We start from the raw sequence: 22,835 nt of genomic DNA on the forward strand, positions 1-22,835 counted from the left end.
AAAATAATTCAAAAGACAGCAATCTCGCATGTAATTTTTTTATCAAACATGATTCAACATATCCAGTGACTTGAACTTTAACAAGATTCATAATTACATACATTTAATGCAGTTACATCTTCAAACTTAAAAATGTGGTCATTGCACCAACACCTTGCCTTGTGAAATATGAACTTGAGATGTTTCAGAATTGTGACACATGAGAATCAGAGTTCATTATTGATTTGCGACATATGCTTCATACCTGCAACACAAAATTCTTTACCTTCATAATTTTAATGTATAAAACAATCTTTTCTTTTAACCCTTAAATGTAAAGGCAAACACATAAGAGAAATAGACTGTACAAGTATGGTCATATAGTCATATAAGGAGTGTCATGTTACCAAGACCCTTGAAATACATCACTGTGGATACTTGCACTGCCTAATGCCTCACAATGAGGGGAATCAGTTTTCCTAAACAGACACATATCCCACTCAAACTCTCTAGTCATGCTGCATGGACAGTCTCTCCCATTGAACAAAAATGCCAATCATTCCAGGCACTGTACATGATACTCACTCCCCACACCAATAATATAAAAAAGAAGAAAGAAAAAACACACTAAATGCCCTTAGAACACTAAACGGAACCATATTTGGATAGGAAAAAGCATTCCTCAAGGTCTGAACACAAGCAAGTTGAATATAAAGGGTGATGTATAAATAAGCCAAATCCACACTCAAAATAGAAAATAATACACACACACAAATGATGTTGGGGGAGTGGGGGAAGAATGGAAAGTATTTGGGGAAGCAGTGATGGCTTGCACAAGAGATGCATGTGACACGAGAAAGGTGGGAGGTGGGCAGATTAGAAAGGGTAGTGAGTGGTGGTATGAAGAAGTTAGAGTGTTAGTGAAAGAGAAGAGGTGTTTGGATAATTTTTGCAGAGAATTAGTGCAAATGACCGGGAGATATATAAAAGAAAACAGCAAATGGTCAAGAGAAAGTTGCAAGAGGTGAAAAAGAGGACAAATGAGAGTTGGGGTGAGAGAGTATCATTAAATTTTATGGAGAATAAAAAGATATTCTGGAAGGAGTAAATAAAGTGTGTAACACAAGAGAACAAATGGGAACATCGGTGAAGGGGGCAAATGGGGAGGTAATAACAAGTAGTGATGAAGTGAGGAGATGGAGTGAATACTTTGAAGCATTGTTCAATGTGTTTGATGATATAGAGTGGCAGATATGAGATGTTTTGGTCAGGGTGGTGTGCAAAGTGAGAGGATGAGGGAGAATGGTCTGGTAAACAGAGAAGAGGTAGTGAAAGCTTTGCAGAAGATGAAAGCTGGCAAGGCCAGGATGGTATTGCAGTGGAATTTATTAAAAAAGGGGTGACTGTGTTGTTAATTGGTTGGTGGGGATATTCAATGTATGTATGGATCATGGTGAAGTGCCTGAGGTTGGCTGAATGCATGCATAGTGCCACCGTACAAAGGCAAAGGGGATAAAGGTGAGTGTTCAAATTACAGAGGTATAAGTTTGTTGAGTATTCCTGGGAAATTATATGGGAGGGTACTGATTGAGAGGGTGAAGGCATGTACAGAGCATCAGATTGGGAAGAGCAGTGTGGTTTCAGAAGTGGTAGAGGATGTGTGGATCAGGTGTTTGCTTTGAAGAATGTATGTGAGAAATACTTAGAAAAGCAAATGGATTTGTATGTAGCATTTATGGATCTGGAGAAGGCATATGATAGAGTTGATAGAGATGCTCTGTGGAAGGTATTAAGAATATATGGTATGGGAGGCAAGTTGTTAGAAGCAGTGAAAAGTTTTTATCGAGGATGTAAGGCATGTGTACGTGTAGGAAGAGAGGAAAGTGATTGGTTCTCAGTGAATGTAGGTTTGCGGCAGGGGTGTGTGATGTTTCCATGGTTGTTTAATTTGTTTATGGATGGGGTTGTTAGAGAGGTGAATGCAAGAGTTTTGGAGAGAGGGGCAAGTATGCAGTCTGTTGTGGATGAGAGAGCGTGGGAAGTGAGTTAGTTGTTGTTCGCTGATGATACAGCGCTGGTGGCTGATTCATGTGAGAAACTGCAGAAGCTGGTGACTGAGTTTGGTAAAGTGTGTGAAAGAAGAAATTTGAGAGTAAATGTGAATAAGAGCAAGGTTATTAGGTACAGCAGGGTTGAGGGCCAAGTCAACTGGGAGGTAAGTTTGAATGGAGAAAAACTGGAGGAAGTGAAGTGTTTTAGATATCTGGGAGTGGATTTGGCAGCAGATGGAACCATGGAAGTGGAAGTGAATCATAGGGTGGGGGAGGGGGCGAAAATTTTGGGGGCGTTGAAGAATGTGTGGAAGTCGAGAACATTATCTCAGAAAGCAAAAATGGGTATGTTTGAAGGAATAGTGGTTCCAACAATGTTGTATGGTTGCGAGGCATGGGCTATGGATGAGTTGTGCACAGGAGGGTGGATGTGCTAGAAATGAGATGTTTGAGGACAATATGTGGTGTGAGGTGGTTTGATCGAGTAAGTAATGTAAGGGTAAGAGAGATGTGTGGTAATAAAAAGAGTGTGGTTGAGAGTGGAAGAGGGTGTTTTGAAATGGTTCGGTCACATGGAGAGAATGAGTGAGGAACGATTGACCAAGAGGATATATGTGTCAGAGATGGAGGGAACGAGGAGAAGTGGGAGACCAAATTGGAGGTGGAAAGATGGAGTGAAAAAGATTTTGAGTGATCGGGGCCTGAACATGCAGGAGGGTGAAAGGCGTGCAAGGAATAGAGTGAATTGGAACGATGTGGTATACCGGGGCCGACGTGCTGTCAATGGATTGAACCAGGGCATGTGAAACGTCTGGGGTAAACCATGGAAAGTTCTGTGGGGCCTGGATGTGGAAAGGGAGCTGTGGTTTCGGTGCATTATTACATGACAGCTAGAGACTGAGTGTGAATGAATGGGGCCTTTGTTGTCTTTTCCTAGCGCTACCTCACACACATGAGGGGGGAGGGGGTTGTTATTACATGTGTGGCGGCGTGGCAATGGGAATGAATTAAGGCAGACAGTATGAATTATGTATACGTGTATATATGTATATGTCTGTGTGTGTGTATACATGTATACGTTGAGATGTATAGGTATGTATATTTGTGTGTGTGGACGTGTATGTATATACATGTGTATGTGGGTGGGTTGGGCCATTCTTTCGTCTGTTTCCTTGCGCTACCTCGCTAACACGGGAGACAGCGACAAAGCAAAATAAATATATATATATATATATATATATATATATATCATTTTGAGCAATCAGGGCCTGGGCATGCAGGAGGGTGAAAGGTGTGCACAGAATAAAGTGAATTGGAACGATGTGGTATAATGGGGTCAACATGCTGTCAATGGACTGAACCAGGGCATGTGAAACATCTAGGGTAAACCAGGGAAAGGTCTGTGGGGTCTATGGTTTTGGTACATTCCACATGACAGCTAGAGAATGAGTGTGAGCCGATGTGGCCTTTCTTCATCTGTTTCCCAGCACTACCTCACTGACAAAGGGTGGTGATGCTGTTTCCTGTGGGGTGGGAAGGCATTGGGAATGGATGAAGGCAAGCAAGTAAGAATATGTCCATGTGTATACATGTTCCTATGAGTCCACGTGGACTCATAGGAATATACTTGATCATGCACAAAATTGTGATCCTTTCCAACAGTGTGTATATATGTATGTGTGCGTGTGTAAGTGTATGTTGTTTGCCAATGATATAGCATTGGTGGCTGATTCACACAGTAAACTGCAGAAGCTGGTGACCTAGTCTGGTAAAGTGTGTGAAAGGAGAAAGTTGAGAGTAAATGTGAATAAAAGCAAGGTTATTTGGTTCAACAAAGTTGAGGGAAAATTTAGTTGGGATGTGAGTTTGAATAGAGAAAAACTGAAGGAAGTGAAGTGTTTTAGATATCTGGGAGTGGACTTGGCAGTGAATGGAACCTTGGAAGTGGAAGTAAGTCATAGGGTGGGAGAGGGGGTAAAGGTGCTAAGAGTGATGAAGAATGTGTGGAAAGAGAGAACGTTATCTCGGAGCAAAAAGGGGTATGTTTGAAGGAATAGTAGTTCCAACAATACTATAAGGCTGCGAGGCACGGGCTATAGAGATAGGGTTGTACGGAGGAGGGAGGATGTGTTGTTAATGAAATGTTTAAGGATAATATGTGGTGTGAGGTGGTTTGATTGAGTGAGTAATGAAAGGGTAAAAGAGATGTGTGGTAATAAAAAGGGTGCGGTTGAGATAGCAGAAGAGGGTGTGTTGACATGGTTTGGACATATGGAGAGAATGAGAGAAGAAAGGTTGACAAAGAGGATATATGTGTCAGAAGTGGATGGAACAAGGGGAAGCGGGAGACCAAATTGGAGGTGGAAGGATGGAGTGAAACTCAGCGTCATTTTCAAAAATGGAGACATTTTCATCAACCATATGAGTACTCCAGGCCAACCGCAACTAAACAAACTCAGTCGTGAAATATTAAAACATGTTCTCAAAGATTTTCTCGGAAAGCAGAGTTAAGGTTTTTGTTAGTTTTCAAAAAATAATTTACAACAAAGCATTTTTTAATTTTTTTGGTCAAGGGGGACAATTTACTATTATAGTTCACTAGGCAGGCCTCTCCTTGGCTGCTTTATCTGCTGATTCCAAACTCTTGATAAAGTTTTAAGGACCAAACTAATCTGAATCTTAATCAAGTGCTCGGTGTGCAGTATTAGGGCGAAGTCCTTAGGTGACTAATCAATTATGGACTTTTTTTCCCTTGTGGGTAGACCTCCCAAACCATCAAAAGGTATATGTAAGGTAAGGTCCCAGACCCAGCTGTGGGGGATAGACCTCCCTAACCATTATTGGGTATACGTACTGTAAGGTAAGGTCCCAGACCCAGCTGTGGGGGTAGAAGACTCCCACACCATCGTAAGGTATACGTAAGGTAAGGTCCCAGACCTAGCTGTGGGGGTAGAAGACCTCCCTAACCATCGTAGGGCATACGTAAGGTGAGGTAAGGTGCCAGACCGAGCTGTGGGAGGTAGAAGACTTCCCAAACCATCGTAAGGTATACATAAGGTAATGTAAGGTGCCAGACCGAGCTGTGGAAGGTAGAAGACCTCCCAAACCATCGTAATGCATACGTAAGGTAAAGTAAGGTCCCAGATGCAGCTGTGGGGGTAGAAGTCCTCCCAACCCATCGAAATATAAGGTTAAGTAACGTCTCCAACCTGGCTTCTCCCATAAGTTAAAAGTTCTGGGAAAAAGATAAACACTTAGGAGACAAATCAGGGGCAACTAGTTAACAAAAAAAGGAATACCATTTTGTCATAGTACCACGTAGGAAATTCACAAGACAGGACAAGAAAACCTCGAATGGAAAAACCCTATAAAAATTTTTTTTCTTACGTACTGTTAGCGAAGTTGATATTATTCCCACTGACGCCATCGCCATCAAACCCAGAGTTATCTGAACATTTTGAGCCTGTAGGAAAATAGACCTACACAATTAATGAAGACTTAAAAGAGTGTTCCTGGGTACACAGTCTAGGCAAGAGGTAAGGATATGAAGTAGGTTTACCACAGAACATTTCCTAATTGTGATGTGGTGTGAAGGACAGGGTTGGGTATATAAACTGTTCATAATAGGCTACAGTTCTACAGATGCGTTGAGGTCTTGACTTGCAGTATATGGTAATGGATTACTGTATTGTTTGTTCTCTCAGCCCCAATGCTTTCATCTTGTTAGTAGTCGCCAAGCTTCTTCTTCTAGAATCTGCCGAACAATCAATTTTCATTTATTTATTAATAAGATAATCTAATCTTAGCTTTAAAACTGCTTGCCGAAGTATTCATTTCCGCTGCGCTGGAAATACAATTCCAAAACATTACTTACCACTATTGTATTGTGTGTGTGTGTGTGTGTGTGTGTGTGTGTACTGTATAATACAGTCTGTATCACTGGCCCATTAATCTCCTGTATCCTAATGCATGACTGCCATTAATGGTATTTAACTTCATGTGTTAATTACCGGCATTTACTTCCCTGAGCCTTGATACTTTCCTAACTTGACGGTTAAATTAACTGCATGTACTTAACTTACACTTGGTACCTCTCTAACTCTACTATGCCTGATACTAGAGAGTACTTTGCTTTTAGGATTGTCGTGTAGAGTTTCAATCTAAATTGGAAAGTCTGAACTTGAGTTTACCCATGAAAGCATATACAGAAATGAGGAAAAACGAGTCTACTACCCGTATTCAACACGGGGCTCAGTACACACTATGAACTGAACTGGTAAATAAACAGACAGATGCCTGAACAAACTCAAACCACCTCGTGAAAGCTCAGGTAATCAGAGCAAAATCCTCAACGGGTTTACAAGGTACACACACACACACACACACACACCTCTTGGTGTAGGTCAAGTACTCAACCCACATCTCGAGGAAAGACACGCCCATCAACGGTGGCGAGACGACGGAAGCAAACTTAGGAAATTCCAGGGTTTCATACCATGTATGGCCCGTCCTCCGTTATACCTGGCCCTGATTTCTTGACCCTGAACATCCCTGGACAGTGCCCCCCCTCCAAGCCTTACCAGCGCCCCTGACCATCGCCCATGACCATCTACTTCATGGTCATCGACCCTGGTCGTGGGCGACTGACCCCCTTCTCTCTCTCTCTCTCTCTCTCTCTCTCTCTCTCTCTCTCTCTCTCTCTCTCTCTCTCTCTCTCTAGTGTAAACAGTGGACGTGCACACTCATCCCGAGGGCTTGGCGAACCCACCTTCCCTCCCTGCCTGGCTCCCTCGCTTTAACGGTTGAGCTCCCTCCCTCAGGGTCATGGTAGAGGAAGGTAAGGCGCCGTTAAAAAAAAAAAAATATATCGTAACTGAGTTAACTCCCTGAGAGAGCGCGCGCACGCGTACACACACACTCTAGGGGGTATGCCATGAAGCTGAAGGGTGGTGAGGTGCTGTGTGTGTGTGTGGGGGGGGGGGCTCTTCCTGATCCACCAGGGTTTTGTGGAACACATAAAAATTTTTTTCGTGGTGTTACGGTACAGCAAAATTGGCCATAGACAAATGTCGAAGCTTTCGTCTCCGAGAAAGTGGAGACGATCCATTCAGAGATGAAGTTTTAAAAGACTGTTATAAAGATACTTCTGAGGGTTTATGACCAACCTACCATCAATGATAACAAGACGAAATACCCATCAATAATTCACACTGTATTCAGAAGATACAAAACTAAATATCCATGAATAATCTATAATGTATCTAGAAGATAGAAGACTAAATACTCATCAATAATATATACTGTATCTAGAAGATAAAAGAATAAATACCCATCAATAATCTATACTATATTCAAAAGTTACAAGACTATATACCCATCAATAATTCATATTGTATTTAGAAGATACAAGACTAAATATCCAACAATAATCTATACTGTATTTGGAAGACTGTGTGTGTGTGTGTGTGTGTGTGTGTGTGTGTGTGTGTGTATGCACCCAGCATTAACATCAACACATCAATCGCCGTTGGAGCCCGAGTCGGACCACTAACGAACTTTGAACCCCCATACATGAACACCAGAGGTCGTACCTAGGTAGCTATAGCTCTGCTGCAAGGTCGGGGATCTGCGACCACAAGGAAGCAAGTTCTTCTGGCAGTAGATGTCTGGATGGTTGGGCTCGGGGCTATAAGGTGCGTCTTGGGTCGGCTGGCGACGCTGCTGGTCCTCGCCCCAGATGCCGTGGTACTGTGGCTGATTGTGGTGGGTGGCGATGCGCTGCGGTGGCATCGCCTGTTTCCCCGGGGCGCCCCAAGAACAGAGACCCCCCCTCCGGCCGCCGCCACCACCACCACCACCCTGCTCCTCCTCCTGCTCCTCCTCGTTCTCGACTTGATAGTAAGTTCGACCTGACGAAGACCCCGCCCGGAGCGACTTCTTGAGAGGGGTCTTCTTCTGCTTCTTCTCCTGACGGTGGCGTTGGGCCTCCGGGCGAGGGTGCGTGTCCAGGGGGTGGGAGTCAGCATGGCTAAGATGGGGCGGCTCCGACAGGTTGAAATGGTGGAACATGGGCGAATGAACTCGGGTGTTGATGGCGCGAAGGGGACAACAGACGGCAGACGAAAGAAAATGTTCAGTGGGGGGTGGGGGTGGGGGGGGTCACCACAGTGGTTCAAGCGAGCACGGGAGAACTGAAGAATGTCCAGTGGGAGAACTGAAGAATGTTCAGTGGGAGAACTGAAGAATGTCCAGTGGGAGAACTGAAGAATGTCCAGTGGGAGTGGATGGAGAGAGGGGCCACTCTTACGTCGTGCACGGCTTCGAACAGGTAAATGAGTGGGGTTGCGTCTGCCCGCACGTGAACTTAACAAGCAACACAGAGGTAGCAGATGTTTCTTCTGCTGAATCACTCGATAAAACAAATCGTTATTCTTAAATTGAGTGTGAGCGTGTGTGAGCGCGCAGGCGCGACTGTACATACGGGTTCCCGTCTTGTTTCTAAGTACACAGTAAGACACTTGTAGGAAGTTCAGGGACGGGGTTTGCTGAGAGATGGGGGAGGAGGAATGGAGGAAGTCAACCTCGAAAACTCCAAGACGAGTCCCAATGGAGATTCGCCACTCAGGTTCTGTTCAGTGATAAGATGACCACTTCTAATAACAGAGTCCGATCACCTGACTCCATCACAACCACCACCACAACGGATCTAACGACCCTCCTTCCCAACTAGTCCGTTCCGTTCCCACCTGACGCTCAGAATGAGCACAGTGGAACACGACCCACTGAGTGAGGCACCCGTGTGTCAAACAAAGACGCACCTCCTCCTCCTCCTCCTCCTCCACACACAATACACACACACCCACGTCGGCTGGTTGACTATTTACGACCCCCAAAAAGTTGTGACCACGAGACCAGGGGGCGGGGCTGACTCCACCCTGATGAAACTGACCCCCAACAGACCGAGGTCAAATATTGACCCCCGTGATTATAACGGAGTGGGGCTTCCCCACACACAAAGAAGCTGTGGAACCAGAGGAATTCTTCGCCTGCCCTTCATTTTCTTTTTTTATGGTGGGTTCAGGGCAGCAGGAGGAGAGGAGGAGGAAGAAGAAGGGAGAGAGAAAGAGAGAGAGAGATAGAGCCACTAGGGATGAGAGCAATCTCTCTCTCTCATGACCACGTCTTCCATGACTTGCGTTACCTGAGAGAAAGAGAAAGAGAGAAAGAAAAATTAATTTTCTTTTTTTACACAATAACCATAATGAGAGAAAGAGAAAGAGAGAAAGAAAAAATAATTTTCTTTTTTACACAATAACCATAATAGAAAAAAGCGTAAATTACTCAAAATTTAGTCTACTAGAAGCTAGAAGCACTGAAAAGTATATATCGAGGATTTAATGCATGTGTACGAGAAGGAAGAGAGGAAAGTGATTGCGGCAGGGGTGCGCGATGTCTCCATGGTTGTTTAATTTGTTTATGGATGGGGTTGTTAGGGAGGTGAATGCAAGAGTTTTGGAGACAGAGAGAGAGGCAAGTATGCAGTCTGTTGTGGATGAGAGCTTGGGAAGTCAGTTGTTCTTCGCTGATGATACAGCGCTGGTGGCTGATTCGGGTGAGAAACTGCAGAAACTGGTGAAAGAGTCTGGTAAAGGGTATGAAAGAAAAAAGCTGAGAGTAAATGTGAATAAGAGCAAGGTTATTACGTACAGTAGGATTGAGGGTCAAGTTAATTGGGAGGTACGTTTGAATGGAGAAAAACTAGAGGAAGTGAAGTGTTTTAGATATCTGGGAGTGGATTTGGCAGCGGATGGAACCATGGAAGCGGTAGTGAGTCATAGGGTGGGGGAGGGGACGAAAGTTCTGGGAGCGTTGAAAAATGTGTGGAACGCGAAAACGTTATCTTGGAAAGCAAAAATGGGTATGTTTGAAGGAATAGTGGTTCCGACAATGATATATGGTTGCGAGGTGTGGGCTAGAGTTGTGCGGAGGAGGGTGGATGTGTTGAAAATGAGATGTTTGAGGACAATATGTGGTGTGAGGTGGTTTGATCGAGTAAGTAATGAAAGGGTAAGAGAGATGTGTGGTAATAAAAAGAGTGTGGTTGAGAGAGCAGAAGAGGGTGTTTTGAAATGGTTTGGTCACATGGAAAGAATGAGTGAGGAAAGATTGACCAAGAGGATATATGTGTCAGAGGTGGAGGGAACGAGAAGTGGGAGACCAAATTGGAGGTGGAAAGACGGAGTAAAAATGATTTTGAGTGATTGGGGCCTGAACATGCAGGAGGGTTAAAGGGGTGCAAGGAATAGAGTGAATTGGAACGATGTGGTATACCGGGGTCGACGTGCTGTCAATGGATTGAACCAGGGCATGTGAAGCGTCTGGGGTAAGCCATGGAAAGTTCTGTTGGGCCTGGATGTGGATTTCGGTGCATTATACATGACAGCTAGAGACTGAGTGTGAACGAATGGGGCCTTTGTTGTCTTTTCTTAGCGCTACCTCGCACACATGAGGGGGGAGGGGGTTGTCATTTCATGTGTGGCGGGGTGGCGATGGGAATGAATAAGGGTAGACAGTATGAATTATGTACATGTACACACACACACAAAAGAGGGAACAGAGAAGGGGCCCAGGTGAGGATATTCCCTCAAGGGCCCAGTCCTCTGTTCTCAACGCTACCTCGCTAATGCGGGAAATGGCGAATAGTATGAAAGAAAATATATATATAGGGTACTGAAATGCATAGTGTTGGATGAGGCCTCAATATGCATACATATATACATACTTACAATTTATTTTCTTTTACAAAATACTAAAGATACACCTGTATGACAAATGCATGATTTCTGGGAATCATATAAATTCTAATTTTTCACAAAATAAATCTATAATCGAATCATCCAATCGGATGGCTCTTACCTTCATTTATATTCATTAACCTCTAATAATAATAATAATAATAATAATAATAATAATAATAATAATAATAATAATAATAATAATAATACCAGTACTACTACGACTAATTACTTTATCATTAATAATAGTAATAATAATAATAATAATAATAATAATAATAATAATAATAATAATAATTATAATAACAGTTTAGTGAATCACTTGCAGCCGATGAAGGCTACACACTTAATTAAAAAAAATCAATGATATAAAAACTGGGCAAATAAATGAAAAGGGGGAGGTAAACAGAGGGTCTTTATCCAAACACTTTGGTTTGTTTATGTACGAGCTCCGTGCTGTACTGCAACCCAGGGGGATGTGGGATCTCTAACGACAGGAGGTGGCGATGGCGCGTGGTCCAGAGGTTGGCGCACCTTTCTCTGTACACACACACACACACACACACACACACACACACACACACACCAACACACGCCAATCATAACAGCATATTTCATTTTTTCTTCTCAAAATTTCCATTCTCGTGTTCTATTTCTTTCTCAGTCACCCTTCCGTATCTCATCTTCATTATCGTTGTTAACACCTATCCTCCCACTCCTCTATCCTTGAACTCCCGTGTGCTAGAGGAGACACTGGCCTTTTAAAGGGCCTTTCGCTATTACGTAGTGGTGTTGACCACCAAAATGGCCAGGGACTACTGGCAGGACGGTCGTTTCAATAACCTGTGAAGAAAAAGGCAGAGGAAAAGGCATAAATGTGTCACACCGTGTGAAGGAAAAGGAACCAGGAAAAGGCACACACGAGTTTACAACGTCAAAAAAAGGGCTTCAGTGTTACACCGTGTGAAGAAAAAAAGGCCGAATAAAAGTCCCCAGTATGTTATTTCATGAAGAAGAAATAAAAAGGCTCTGAAAAGGCACAGATGTGTTAAACCTTATGAAGAAGAAAAAAAAAAGCATACACACACACACACACACACACACACACACACGTGCCACACCGCGCGAAGAAAAAAAAATAGCAGAAGGCAAAAAAATCGTTTAAAAGAACGATAATGACCCCCCCACCTCTCCCCCAACAATACCTGTAGGGCCTACAAATTCCTCCCTTAGAGGGTGCTATAAGGGAGGGTGTGGGTAAAGGGCAAGGCTCCCAAGGGCAAGGGACGTCTGGAGAGGGTCAGTAATAAAAAAAAAAAATGCTCCATAACTCTCTCTCTCTCTCTCTCTCTCTCTCTCTCTCTCTCTCTCTCTCCGATGGCATATTCGTGCAGGATGTAATTACCTTCCTGTAATTTTTTCCCCCTTGTAATTACTTTTTGGTGGAGAATGGATGGGATGGGGGGGGGGGGGGGGGGTTCTACACTCGTGCGCGGGGCCCCCCAATCTCGTGCAATCAACTACATATTCATAATCACCTGTACAGTACGGGGAAGTGGTCCTATAACATAGTCATCTACCTTTTAATTAATGATAAAGAATGGAACGGATTGAATGATTCGTCTCTTAAATATATTTCGTTTTTCTTTTTTGGTATTTTTACGATAAGTAGAAAAATGTTTGATTCTTTATGACTAACGCCGAGAGCAAATTAAACTCGTCCTTCGCCAAACTTAACATGAACTTCTCCAACATTCCGTCAATAAATCAATTCTGTAATCTCCCCGTTTTGCTCTCTCTCTCTCTCTCTCTCTCTCTCTCTCTCTCTCTCTCTCTCTCTCTCTCTCCCTAAGAAACACCAAAAGGGTCAACTACTCATAAAAGAGAAAACCGAGAGATAAAACTCAAGCAAGCCCAGCTGTGCGAGGCGTTCAAACACCGGGAGGTGGTCGAGTACACCCCTCAGTGTTTGCTCAACTTTCTCATATATAAACCTCTTTCTAATCTGGCCTGGATGTTCTCCACACGCTGTAAGTGTTACAGATGGTTCGGGTCACACAAACCTTCTAAAAATAAAGAGGGCTCGTTCTTCTAAGACCACGGTGTACTGTGAAGTACAGGTTCTGCGACAAATACCCACAGGAATTCAATTTTCTTCAGTTGTCCCCCTGTGCCGTACCGTTTTCTTTGACGACGGCTTGGCATGGCCGACTTAATCTGACAATGGAGTTGAAAAAAACAGGACGCCAAGCTGAATAAATATAACTGTAAGGGAAGTGAAGTCGGCATTACCCGGACACCCAAGCACTGCTTGGACTCTCACTGTTCTTTATCAACATAGTTAATTACTTCAGTAACAGTTAGGAGTTTAAAGCGGCACTAACAGTATGGGTAAACAGACCTGAGCAAAGGTGTATGGAAATGTAACGAAACGTTGTGAAACATCGTCTTCGTTAAATGAGACCGTAACGTTAAATTCAGCTGTAGAAAAAAAAAGTTTTCATAATACATCGTCCGTTGGTGTCCTTGATCATACAGGAACCGACCTTTGACTCTGACTCTCTGGCCTTTGACCTGACCTCAAAGGGTGTCATCAAATGCCAGACACATCGTGGGGTCATGGGTCGTACCGTCATATTCTAAGGTCACGGCGTCGCATTTAAGAGGTCGTACCGTCGTGCTTAAATGACGTTCCGTCCTGCTTAAGGAACTGAATTAATGGAGTCCAGGAGGTGGCTTGCTCAGACAAACAATATGGCGCCTTCTGTTCTCTCCACAATTTGTGGCGACGCGGGAAAAAAAAAAGGAATTTCACTGACAAATAACGAATGACGTTTAAAAGGAAGGATTTTCAAAGGAATGACGTTTAAAAGGAAGGATTTTCAAAGGAATGACGTTTAAAAGGAAGGATTTTCAAAGGAATGACGTTGAAAAGGAAGGATTTTCAAAGGAATGACGTTTAAAAGGAAGGATTTTCAAAGGAATGACGTTTAAAAGGAAGGATTTTCATAGGAATGACGTTTAAAAGGAAGGATTTTCAAAGACAAGTAACGAATGACGGTGCAAAGGTGTGTCGCTTCAACATAACATAGGCTTCTAACCTTATATAGGCTTGTACTCTGACATAGGCTTGTGCCTTAGTATGGGGTTGTAACCTATTATAAGGTTTCTTACCTAACACAGGCTTGTACCTAACCTAACCTAACCTAACCTAACCTAAGCTTGTACCTAACTTAACCTGTACCTAACCTAACCTATCACAAGATTGTACCTAAAGTAGCTTAACATAGGCTTGTACCTAACCTAACTAACCTAGCTTAACATAGGCTTGTACCTATCCTAACATAGGAGTGTACCTAACCTAACCTATCATAAGATTGTACCTAAAGTAGCTTAACACAGGCTTGTACCTAACCCAACCTAATCTAACCTAGCTTAACATAGGCTTGTACCTATCCTAACATAGGAGTGTACCTAACCTAACCTAACCTAACCTATCATAAGATTGTACCTAAAGTAGCTTAACACAGGCTTGTACCTAACCCAACCTAATCTAACCTAGCTTAACATAGGCTTGTACCTATCCTAACATAGGAGTGTACCTAACCTAACCTAGCCTAACATAGGAGTGTACCTAACCTAACCTATCATAAGATTGTACCTAAAGTAGCTTAACACAGGCTTGTACCTAACCCAACCTAATCTAACCTAGCTTAACATAGGCTTGTACCTATCCTAACATAGGAGTGTACCTAACCTAACCTAGCCTAACATAGGAGTGTACCTAACCTAACCTATCATAAGATTGTACCTAAAGTAGCTTAACACAGGCTTGTACCTAACCCAACCTAATCTAACCTAGCCTAACATTGGCTTGTACCTATTCTAACATAGGATTGTACCTAACCTAACCTATCCTACGAGGCTTGTACCTAACAACCTAACATAAGCTTATACCTAAAATAGCCCAAAAAAAAAGCAGGGCAATTTTCCAGTGATCGCTCTATTGTTTTAAACTCCTGCGGGAAAGAGGAATAAAAAAAAAGGCTACTTTTGCCATAGCTTATTGGAAAATACATTACGCCTAGTGACTACCAGGGGTCATTAGGGGAGGTCAACGTCATGTTATAACCACCAATTTAATCGTCTTGAACATCAGGAAATTCAGGGGAAAAGACCGAATAACATATGCTCGCTGCTCCAACACACTTTGCAGGAAGCTAAATTACTATGACGTTTCAAAGCAAGTCTTCGACCAGTAATTAAAACGCACATTGTAAAACATACAGGATAACTGACGTTAAATAACTTAATCACCCTTCCTAATGTAGTGCCACTAACAGCTTTAACTAGGCTACTAGGCTAGCGATTGCTTTGCCAGCGATGGAGCCTGCTGAGCTACGCAGGAACAATACGTTCATAATCCTACTACATTAACCTTTAACTTTAGAATAACAGTTGTTGAACATGTTTTTAAGTATCTGGTTTTATGATACACCAGGAAATTTACTATATATATATATATATATATATATATATATATATATATATATATATATATATATATATATATATATATATATATATTCCTATGAGTACACGGGGAAAATGAAACATGATAAGTTCCCAAATGCACTTTCGTGTAATAATCACATCATCAGGGGAGACACAAGAGAGAAGTCAGTTCATATAAATCGAAGAGACGAAGCTAGGACGCCATTTGGTAAACATATATATATATATATATATATATATATATATATATATATATATATATATATATATATATATTTCTTTTTTTTTTTTTTTTTTTTTTTATACTTTGTCGCTGTCTCCCGCGTTTGCGAGGTAGCGCAAGGAAACAGACGAAAGAAATGGCCCAACCCCCCCCATACACATGTACATACACACGTCCACACACGCAAATATACATACCTACACAGCTTTCCATGGTTTACCCCAGACGCTTCACATGCCTTGATTCAATCCACTGACAGCACGTCAACCCCTGTATACCACATCGCTCCAATTCACTCTATTCCTTGCCCTCCTTTCACCCTCCTGCATGTTCAGGCCCCGATCACACAAAATCCTTTTCACTCCATCTTTCCACCTCCAATTTGGTCTCCCTCTTCTCCTCGTTCCCTCCACCTCCGACACATATATCCTCTTGGTCAATCTTTCCTCACTCATTCTCTCCATGTGCCCAAACCACTTCAAAACACCCTCTTCTGCTCTCTCAACCACGCTCTTTTTATTTCCACACATCTCTCTTACCCTTACGTTACTTACTCGATCAAACCACCTCACACCACACATTGTCCTCAAACATCTCATTTCCAGCACATCCATCCTCCTACGCACAACTCTATCCATAGCCCACGCCTCGCAACCATACAACATTGTTGGAACTACTATTCCTTCAAACATACCCATTTTTGCTTTCCGGGATAATGTTCTCGACTTCCACACATTTTTCAAGGCTCACAAAATTTTCGCCCCCTCCCCCACCCTATGATCCACTTCCGCTTCCATGGTTCCATCCGCTGACAGATCCACTCCCAGATATCTAAAACACTTCACTTCCTCCAGCCTCTCACCATTCAAACTCACCTCCCAATTGACTTGACCCTCAACCCTACTGTACCTAATAACCTTGCTCTTATTGACATTTACTCTTAACTTTCTTCTTCCACACACTTTACCAAACTCCGTCACCAGCTTCTGCAGTTTCTCACATGAATCCGCCACCAGCGCTGTATCATCAGCGAACAACAACTGACTCACTTCCCAAGCTCTCTCATCCCCAACAGACTTCATACTTGCCCCTCTTTCCAAAACTCTTGCATTTACCTCCCTAACAACCCCATCCATAAACAAATTAAACAACCATGGAGACATCACACACCCCTGCCGCAAACCTACATTCACTGAGAACCAATCACTTTCCTCTCTTCCTACACGTACACATGCCTTACATCCTCGATAAAAACTTTTCACTGCTTCTAACAACTTTCCTCCCACACCATATATTCTTAATACCTTCCACAGAGCATCTCTATCAACTCTATCATATGCCTTCTCCAGATCCATAAATGCTACATATATATAAGCCCTAGTTACAATGTTACTGGCAGGACTGGGGAAGCCGATATAACCAATAGTTAATGTCACCCACAAAACCCGGATATGACCATAAGAATCGCCTGTAATCCATACACCGGCCATTGCCTTCCTAGATTCTAAGCAGGAGGAAAGTGAGAGAGTGGGGTAAGGTTGTTATCCAACGTGAAGGTTGGAAAAAACATGTCCATTAAACATCTACCCATACCTCATAACTACGTTATCATTTATGTGGTATACGTCGCTCGTTTATCTCCCTCCATCGACCACGGAGGTATATATTTACCGGTGTATGACCGGGTTATCCGGGAGTGTTGGCGATGGCTGCTCGCTGTGAGCCGACAGCCAGCAGCGCCCCTGCCTTCCAGCCACAACACATCAGTCTCTCCGTTGACCCCAAAAACCCGGGAGATAGATAGATACAGATAGATAGCCACAACTTTAGATATCCAGGATTTAGATACACTCAGCTGCTACTGCGTTCTTCCGTCGCCGCTCCAGCGACGGTAAAAATTCACTACGTTTTAAAACCGTGTTCATTAACGGCGCCTGCAGAGCGCACACACGGGGAAGATGGGATCCATTCCCCTTGACCCACAGTGACCTTTGACCCCACGGTGACCTTTTCCTTTGACCCACGGTGACCTTTGCGAGACCCTTGATACACCACGGAAATAGCGAGAGAGAGAGAGAGAGAGAGAGAGAGAGAGAGAGAGAGAGAGAGAGAGAGAGAGAGAGAGAGAGAGAGAGAGAGAACGGAGGAATTGAATCCGACAACGGAATTTGAGGTCAAACCAACGAACTGCTGTCATCCAGACAATAATGACCTCACATCACTTCAACCTTTATAATTCCTCATTACTTTTACCTAATGAGTGGTCGTTCATCCCTCGTTACAAGGATAAAGTAGTTGGCGTGTATAAATCTGTCGTTACCATGTGGGAATGTTTATTTATTCTCTTATTTCACGTCGGGAAACATATTAAGTCAATATTTTTCCCCCTCCTCGTCTTCCCACACATAACGTTCTATTAAAGCCGATGGCCAGGTCTGTCCGGGGGTTCAATTTCAAACCCTGAACTCGGCAATGATTTAAAAATATGAAGTGTGCTCGTTAAACAGACTCCATCATGTCCATGGTCACATCAGCCTTCAAATGACTGACCTCACTCGTTAACAGAGAGCCAGGGAACGAGCAGGGATTATGACATGGTGACATGGCGTCTCGTAGTACAAGTCTACTCGTTGCGATGGCTGGAAACATTGAAAAAACTCTCTCTTTTCTCTTTATCTTGTTACCCTGGCAATGAACCCACCCCACCCCACACCACCCACGAGTACTTGGCATAGCTAGAATGGACTCACACAACGCCAGGTGAATTATCCTCTTTAATAAGCGTTCTATAACAGGAGATACAAAAAAGAAGTTGTAAAAAAAAAATATATAGGTGTTCCATTTACTGAATATCCAACTTAGGGTGTTCCTGACGTGGATTTCGAGGGTTCGTCTTTACACCCACGACCGAATTAGGAACGTAGCTGAACTGGTATTATTACTATGATCAGTTTGGCTGTTGGGAGCGGCTGATTGTATATACGGGGGTAAATGTACCCCCAGCTTAAGCTGTACTTTGGGCGGGAACGTTTTCAAAAGGAATCTATATGCTCATGAGTGGATGAAATTCTCTTTTGGAGGTTCCAATACTTTTCTAACGCTCGTTAAGTACTGAAATGTCCACCATTGAGAACTCCAAATGTCTACTACCACTGTCTTCAAGACATTTTAGCCATTTACTGGTTATTTTTTGACAAGGGCATTTTAAGTCTGTCAAGTTAAGAGGGGGAATTGAAACTTCGCGATTTGATTCAAGTGTCAAAATCGAATGATAAGCCCATCCTGTCTGCACTAGACGGGAATCAAATTCGTTACCCAAATGGGATCTTCGCGTACGAGGGTGACCTTGAGTTCGTGGTGAAGCTTTGTACATATAGGCATTTTTGACCGTCCTCTGTTATGTGGGAGTTAAGTGCGTGATCACTGGCCTAGTCTGCCCCCCTCCCTCTTCTTCTCGTCCTACCAGTGGGCAGAACCCAGCCTAGCACGGCTGTGCTCGGTTAGGGCAAGGATATGCTCTGTTAGCCTCGCTCGAAGGGAAGGTCATCAGTCACGCTCATCCCCGAGTGTTTGACCTTTGTAAGGAAGGGCAACTGTTCTCTTTTGTTTACGTTCAGTACTGCGTGTGTGTTGTCTCTCTCTCTCTCTCTCTTTCTTCGTCTACACAACGTAGCTCCTCAAACTTTACTTCCAGTGCAGATCGCAAACTATATATATATATATATATATATATATATATATATATATATATATATATATATATATATATATATATATCCGCTACACCAACCTCCATTAACCGCTACACCAACCTCCATTGACCGCTACACCAACCTCCATTGACCGCTACACCAACCTCCATTAACCGCTACACCAACCTCCATTAACCGCTACACCAACCTCCATTAACCGCTACACCAACCTCCATTGGCCGCTACACCAACCTCCATTAACCGCTACACCAACCTGCATTGTTTCAATTTTTTTTTTTTTTTTCGCTACACACGTTTACACATGGAACAAATTTCATCAAAGTGTTAGCTGACGAACCGCCAATTGTGGCACTCGGCACTGGAGCAACAATGAAAGCAATTCATCAGGTCGCCAATATATATATATGGACTGCCAGACCCCGGGTTCTCACCGCCAAAAATATTCCCTGAAATTTCCACTGGTGTGTGTGTGTGTGTGTGTGTGTGTGTGTGTGTGTGTGTGTGTGTGTGTGTGTGTGTGTTGAGGGAAACAGCTGAGCTCTCAGCTTTTTTTCTCTTTTTTTTGCGGCGGACGACGCTCAAGCTGACGCTGCTGCTGACAACATTCCCAGACACCATGCAGCATAAGCTTAAACTTTAAGCTTACACTACACTATTTAAGTTTGCTTATATATATATATATATATATATATATATATATATATATATATATATATATATATATATCTTCAATGTATATCAACTGACTGTTATATTTCTCTCTTGAGTCTCCCCTGATGATGTGATTATGACACGAAAGTGCACTTGGGAACTTTTCGTGTTTCATTTTCCCCGTGGACTCATAGGAATATATATATATATATATATATATATATATATATATATATATATATATATATATATATATATATATATATATAAAATCCTTTGTTATCGACATTCGTGTCATATAATTGATAAATCTAACACTTTCTTCATTTACTAAGTTCTTTATCAATGAGTCTTCCACTTCAACTTTATTTCCTTATTGCTTCTGTCTAATTTATCAAGCACTGTGCGTACTGCCGTCAAATTCTGTCAACTCTCTGTCATCCACTATCGTCTATATACATCAACCCGTCAACTTTCCGCACCACCCACTACCGTCTATATACATCAACCCTTCAACTCTCTCCCTACCACCCACTACCGTCTATATACATCTATCCGTCAACTCTCCCTACCACCCACTACCGTCTATATACATCTATCCGTCAACTCTCCCTACCACCCACTACCGTCTATATACATCTATCCGTCAACTCTCCCTACCACCCACTACCGTCTATATACATCTATCCGTCAACTCTCCCTACCACCCACTACCGTCTATATACATCTATCCGTCAACTCTCCCTACCACCCACTACCGTCTATATACATCTATCCCTCAACTCTCCCTACCACCCACTACCGTCTATATACATCTATCCGTCAACTCTCCCTACCACCCACTACCGTCTATATACATCTATCCGTCAACTCTCCCCACCATCCACTACCTAAAGTCTGTCTCGCTCTACCCATGCAAATCAAACACGCGAGACGCGGCCTTCGCCAACCCCAAACCATTTCAACTTCACGCTTGATGATTGATATGGAAACACACGACGGGCAGGCGCGTCCTTGGCGTCCATGTGTGTGTGTGTGTGTGTGTGTGTGTGTGAGTGTGTGTGTGTGTGAGTGTGTGTGTGTGAGTGTGAGTGTGTGTGTGTGTGTGTGTGTGTGTGTGTGTATGTCTTACGTTTCCCCTTCACTTCACATTATCTCTCGTCAACACAGACAAGAGCCAGTGTACTACTGGCTTAATATACTCACACGAGTAAGATAATAATACCCCAATGACTCTTCCAGCTCAACGATTTATATACAAAAACATTATTACCCCCCCCCCCCCCCGTCAACAACAACAATAACAAAAAATGCACTTTTATACATTTCTATCCACTTTTGTGGGCGCGGGTGTTTAATGAATGCATCTAACAATATGCTCCCACGAGAGAGAGAGAGAGAGAGAGAGGAATATTTCATATCATATATATATATATATACATATATATATATATATATATATATATATATATATATATATACTCTAGCCTGTACTAAGTACCCATTTTATCGACCAACGCCCTAAGGGTGGATGAACGGCTGGGTTGACTGTGGGCCGACCGCCGCATCCAGGATTCGAACCCATGCCACGCTCGACCCTGGGCAGGCGGCCCTTCAATGCGTCACGACCTAAGGGACCCCCTCCCCCCACCTATCGCCACCACACAACTCCACCCCCACCTCCCACCTTCCCTCTTTAGTCCGGCGGACGTAAAAGTAGCTTAGCTAATTGGCCGCGTAATGACCACCGCATAAAGACCTATTTATATAACATTGAGGAGTGAGGGATATTAATTGTGATGTGTGTGTTAACGATCCATCACACACGGTGACATTTTTTTAACGATCCTATATAATTAATATCTTAAAATTTCTTCTTTTAAAACTGGGAGATTAATCTATGCTAATACATAATGATCTATGATTATGACCCTACCCCTAACTTCCATTCATTAACTCTGTCCCTAATTATCAAACGTAATCATTAAAAGCGAATTAAAATATCATGGGACCCGAATCCACCTTCATTAGTAGACAATAATTGTTAAATTGAGCACAAAGGTTTCATCATATGAAGTTATTTATACATCAAAACCCTTTTAATTTTGTTGTATAATACAATGAGCGGTGTATGCAACAAGGGGCTAATACAACAGTAGATATATACAACAGTCGGTCAATACAACAGCTTGTACACACACACACACACACACACACACACACACACACACACACATATATATATATATATATATATATATATATATATATATATATATATATATATATATATATCCCCAGATGGTGTGATTATTACATGAAACTGCACTTGGGAACTTACCGTGTTTCATTTCCCCACGAACTCAGGAATATATATATATATATATATATATATATATATATATATATATATATATATATATATATATAAAGTATCATATACAACAGGTGATCTGTACAACGGTATCTACCACATCAGACAGACCCTCTACCACTCTACCACAGCCACTCTACCACAGACAGCCAGCGACAACCTCCCACACCCCCACACAGCCCCACCTCACCCAGCCAAACCTGACCACACCAGAAGTTACGACACCTGGCCAGAGGATGCGGCTGTCAACCCCAGCTGTTGTATGGGGCAATTGTAGCCAATCGCTCTGAGTGAGGGTGTCGTAAAGTTACGACTGACGCTTGGGTGAGGTGAGGTAGCTAGACCCAGCAGTGTGGGGGGTAGAAGACCTCCCAAACCATCGTAAGGTATACGTAAGGTAAGGTGCCAGACCCAGCTGTGTGGGGGTAGAAGACCTCCCAAACCATCGTAAGGTATACGTAAGGTAAGGTAAGGTGCCAGACCCAGCTGTGTGGGGGTAGAAGACCTCCCAAACCATCGTAAGGTATACGTAAG

General features: G+C 42.8%; 1 protein-coding gene across 5 annotated transcripts in view; it reads right to left on the reverse strand.

Annotated features, from left to right (window-relative positions):
* LOC139757520 (uncharacterized) overlaps positions 1-22,835 on the reverse strand; it is a 135,979-nt gene that overhangs the window by 22,092 nt on the left and 91,052 nt on the right. For 4 of the 5 annotated variants that reach the window (XM_071678038.1, XM_071678036.1, XM_071678037.1 and 1 more), the window contains 2 exons: positions 7,622-9,231; positions 5,422-5,493 (listed from right to left, as the gene is read on the reverse strand). In XM_071678038.1, the coding sequence (XP_071534139.1) occupies positions 5,422-5,493; positions 7,622-8,099 (550 nt within the window). In that variant the 5' untranslated portion in view covers positions 8,100-9,231. The remainder of the gene's footprint in view (positions 1-5,421; positions 5,494-7,621; positions 9,232-22,835) is intronic. The other variant, XM_071678040.1, reaches the window with a different exon arrangement.

This window comes from Panulirus ornatus, chromosome 27 (assembly GCF_036320965.1).
Source record: "Panulirus ornatus isolate Po-2019 chromosome 27, ASM3632096v1, whole genome shotgun sequence".
In the NCBI taxonomy this organism is placed as follows: Eukaryota; Metazoa; Arthropoda; class Malacostraca; order Decapoda; family Palinuridae; genus Panulirus; species Panulirus ornatus.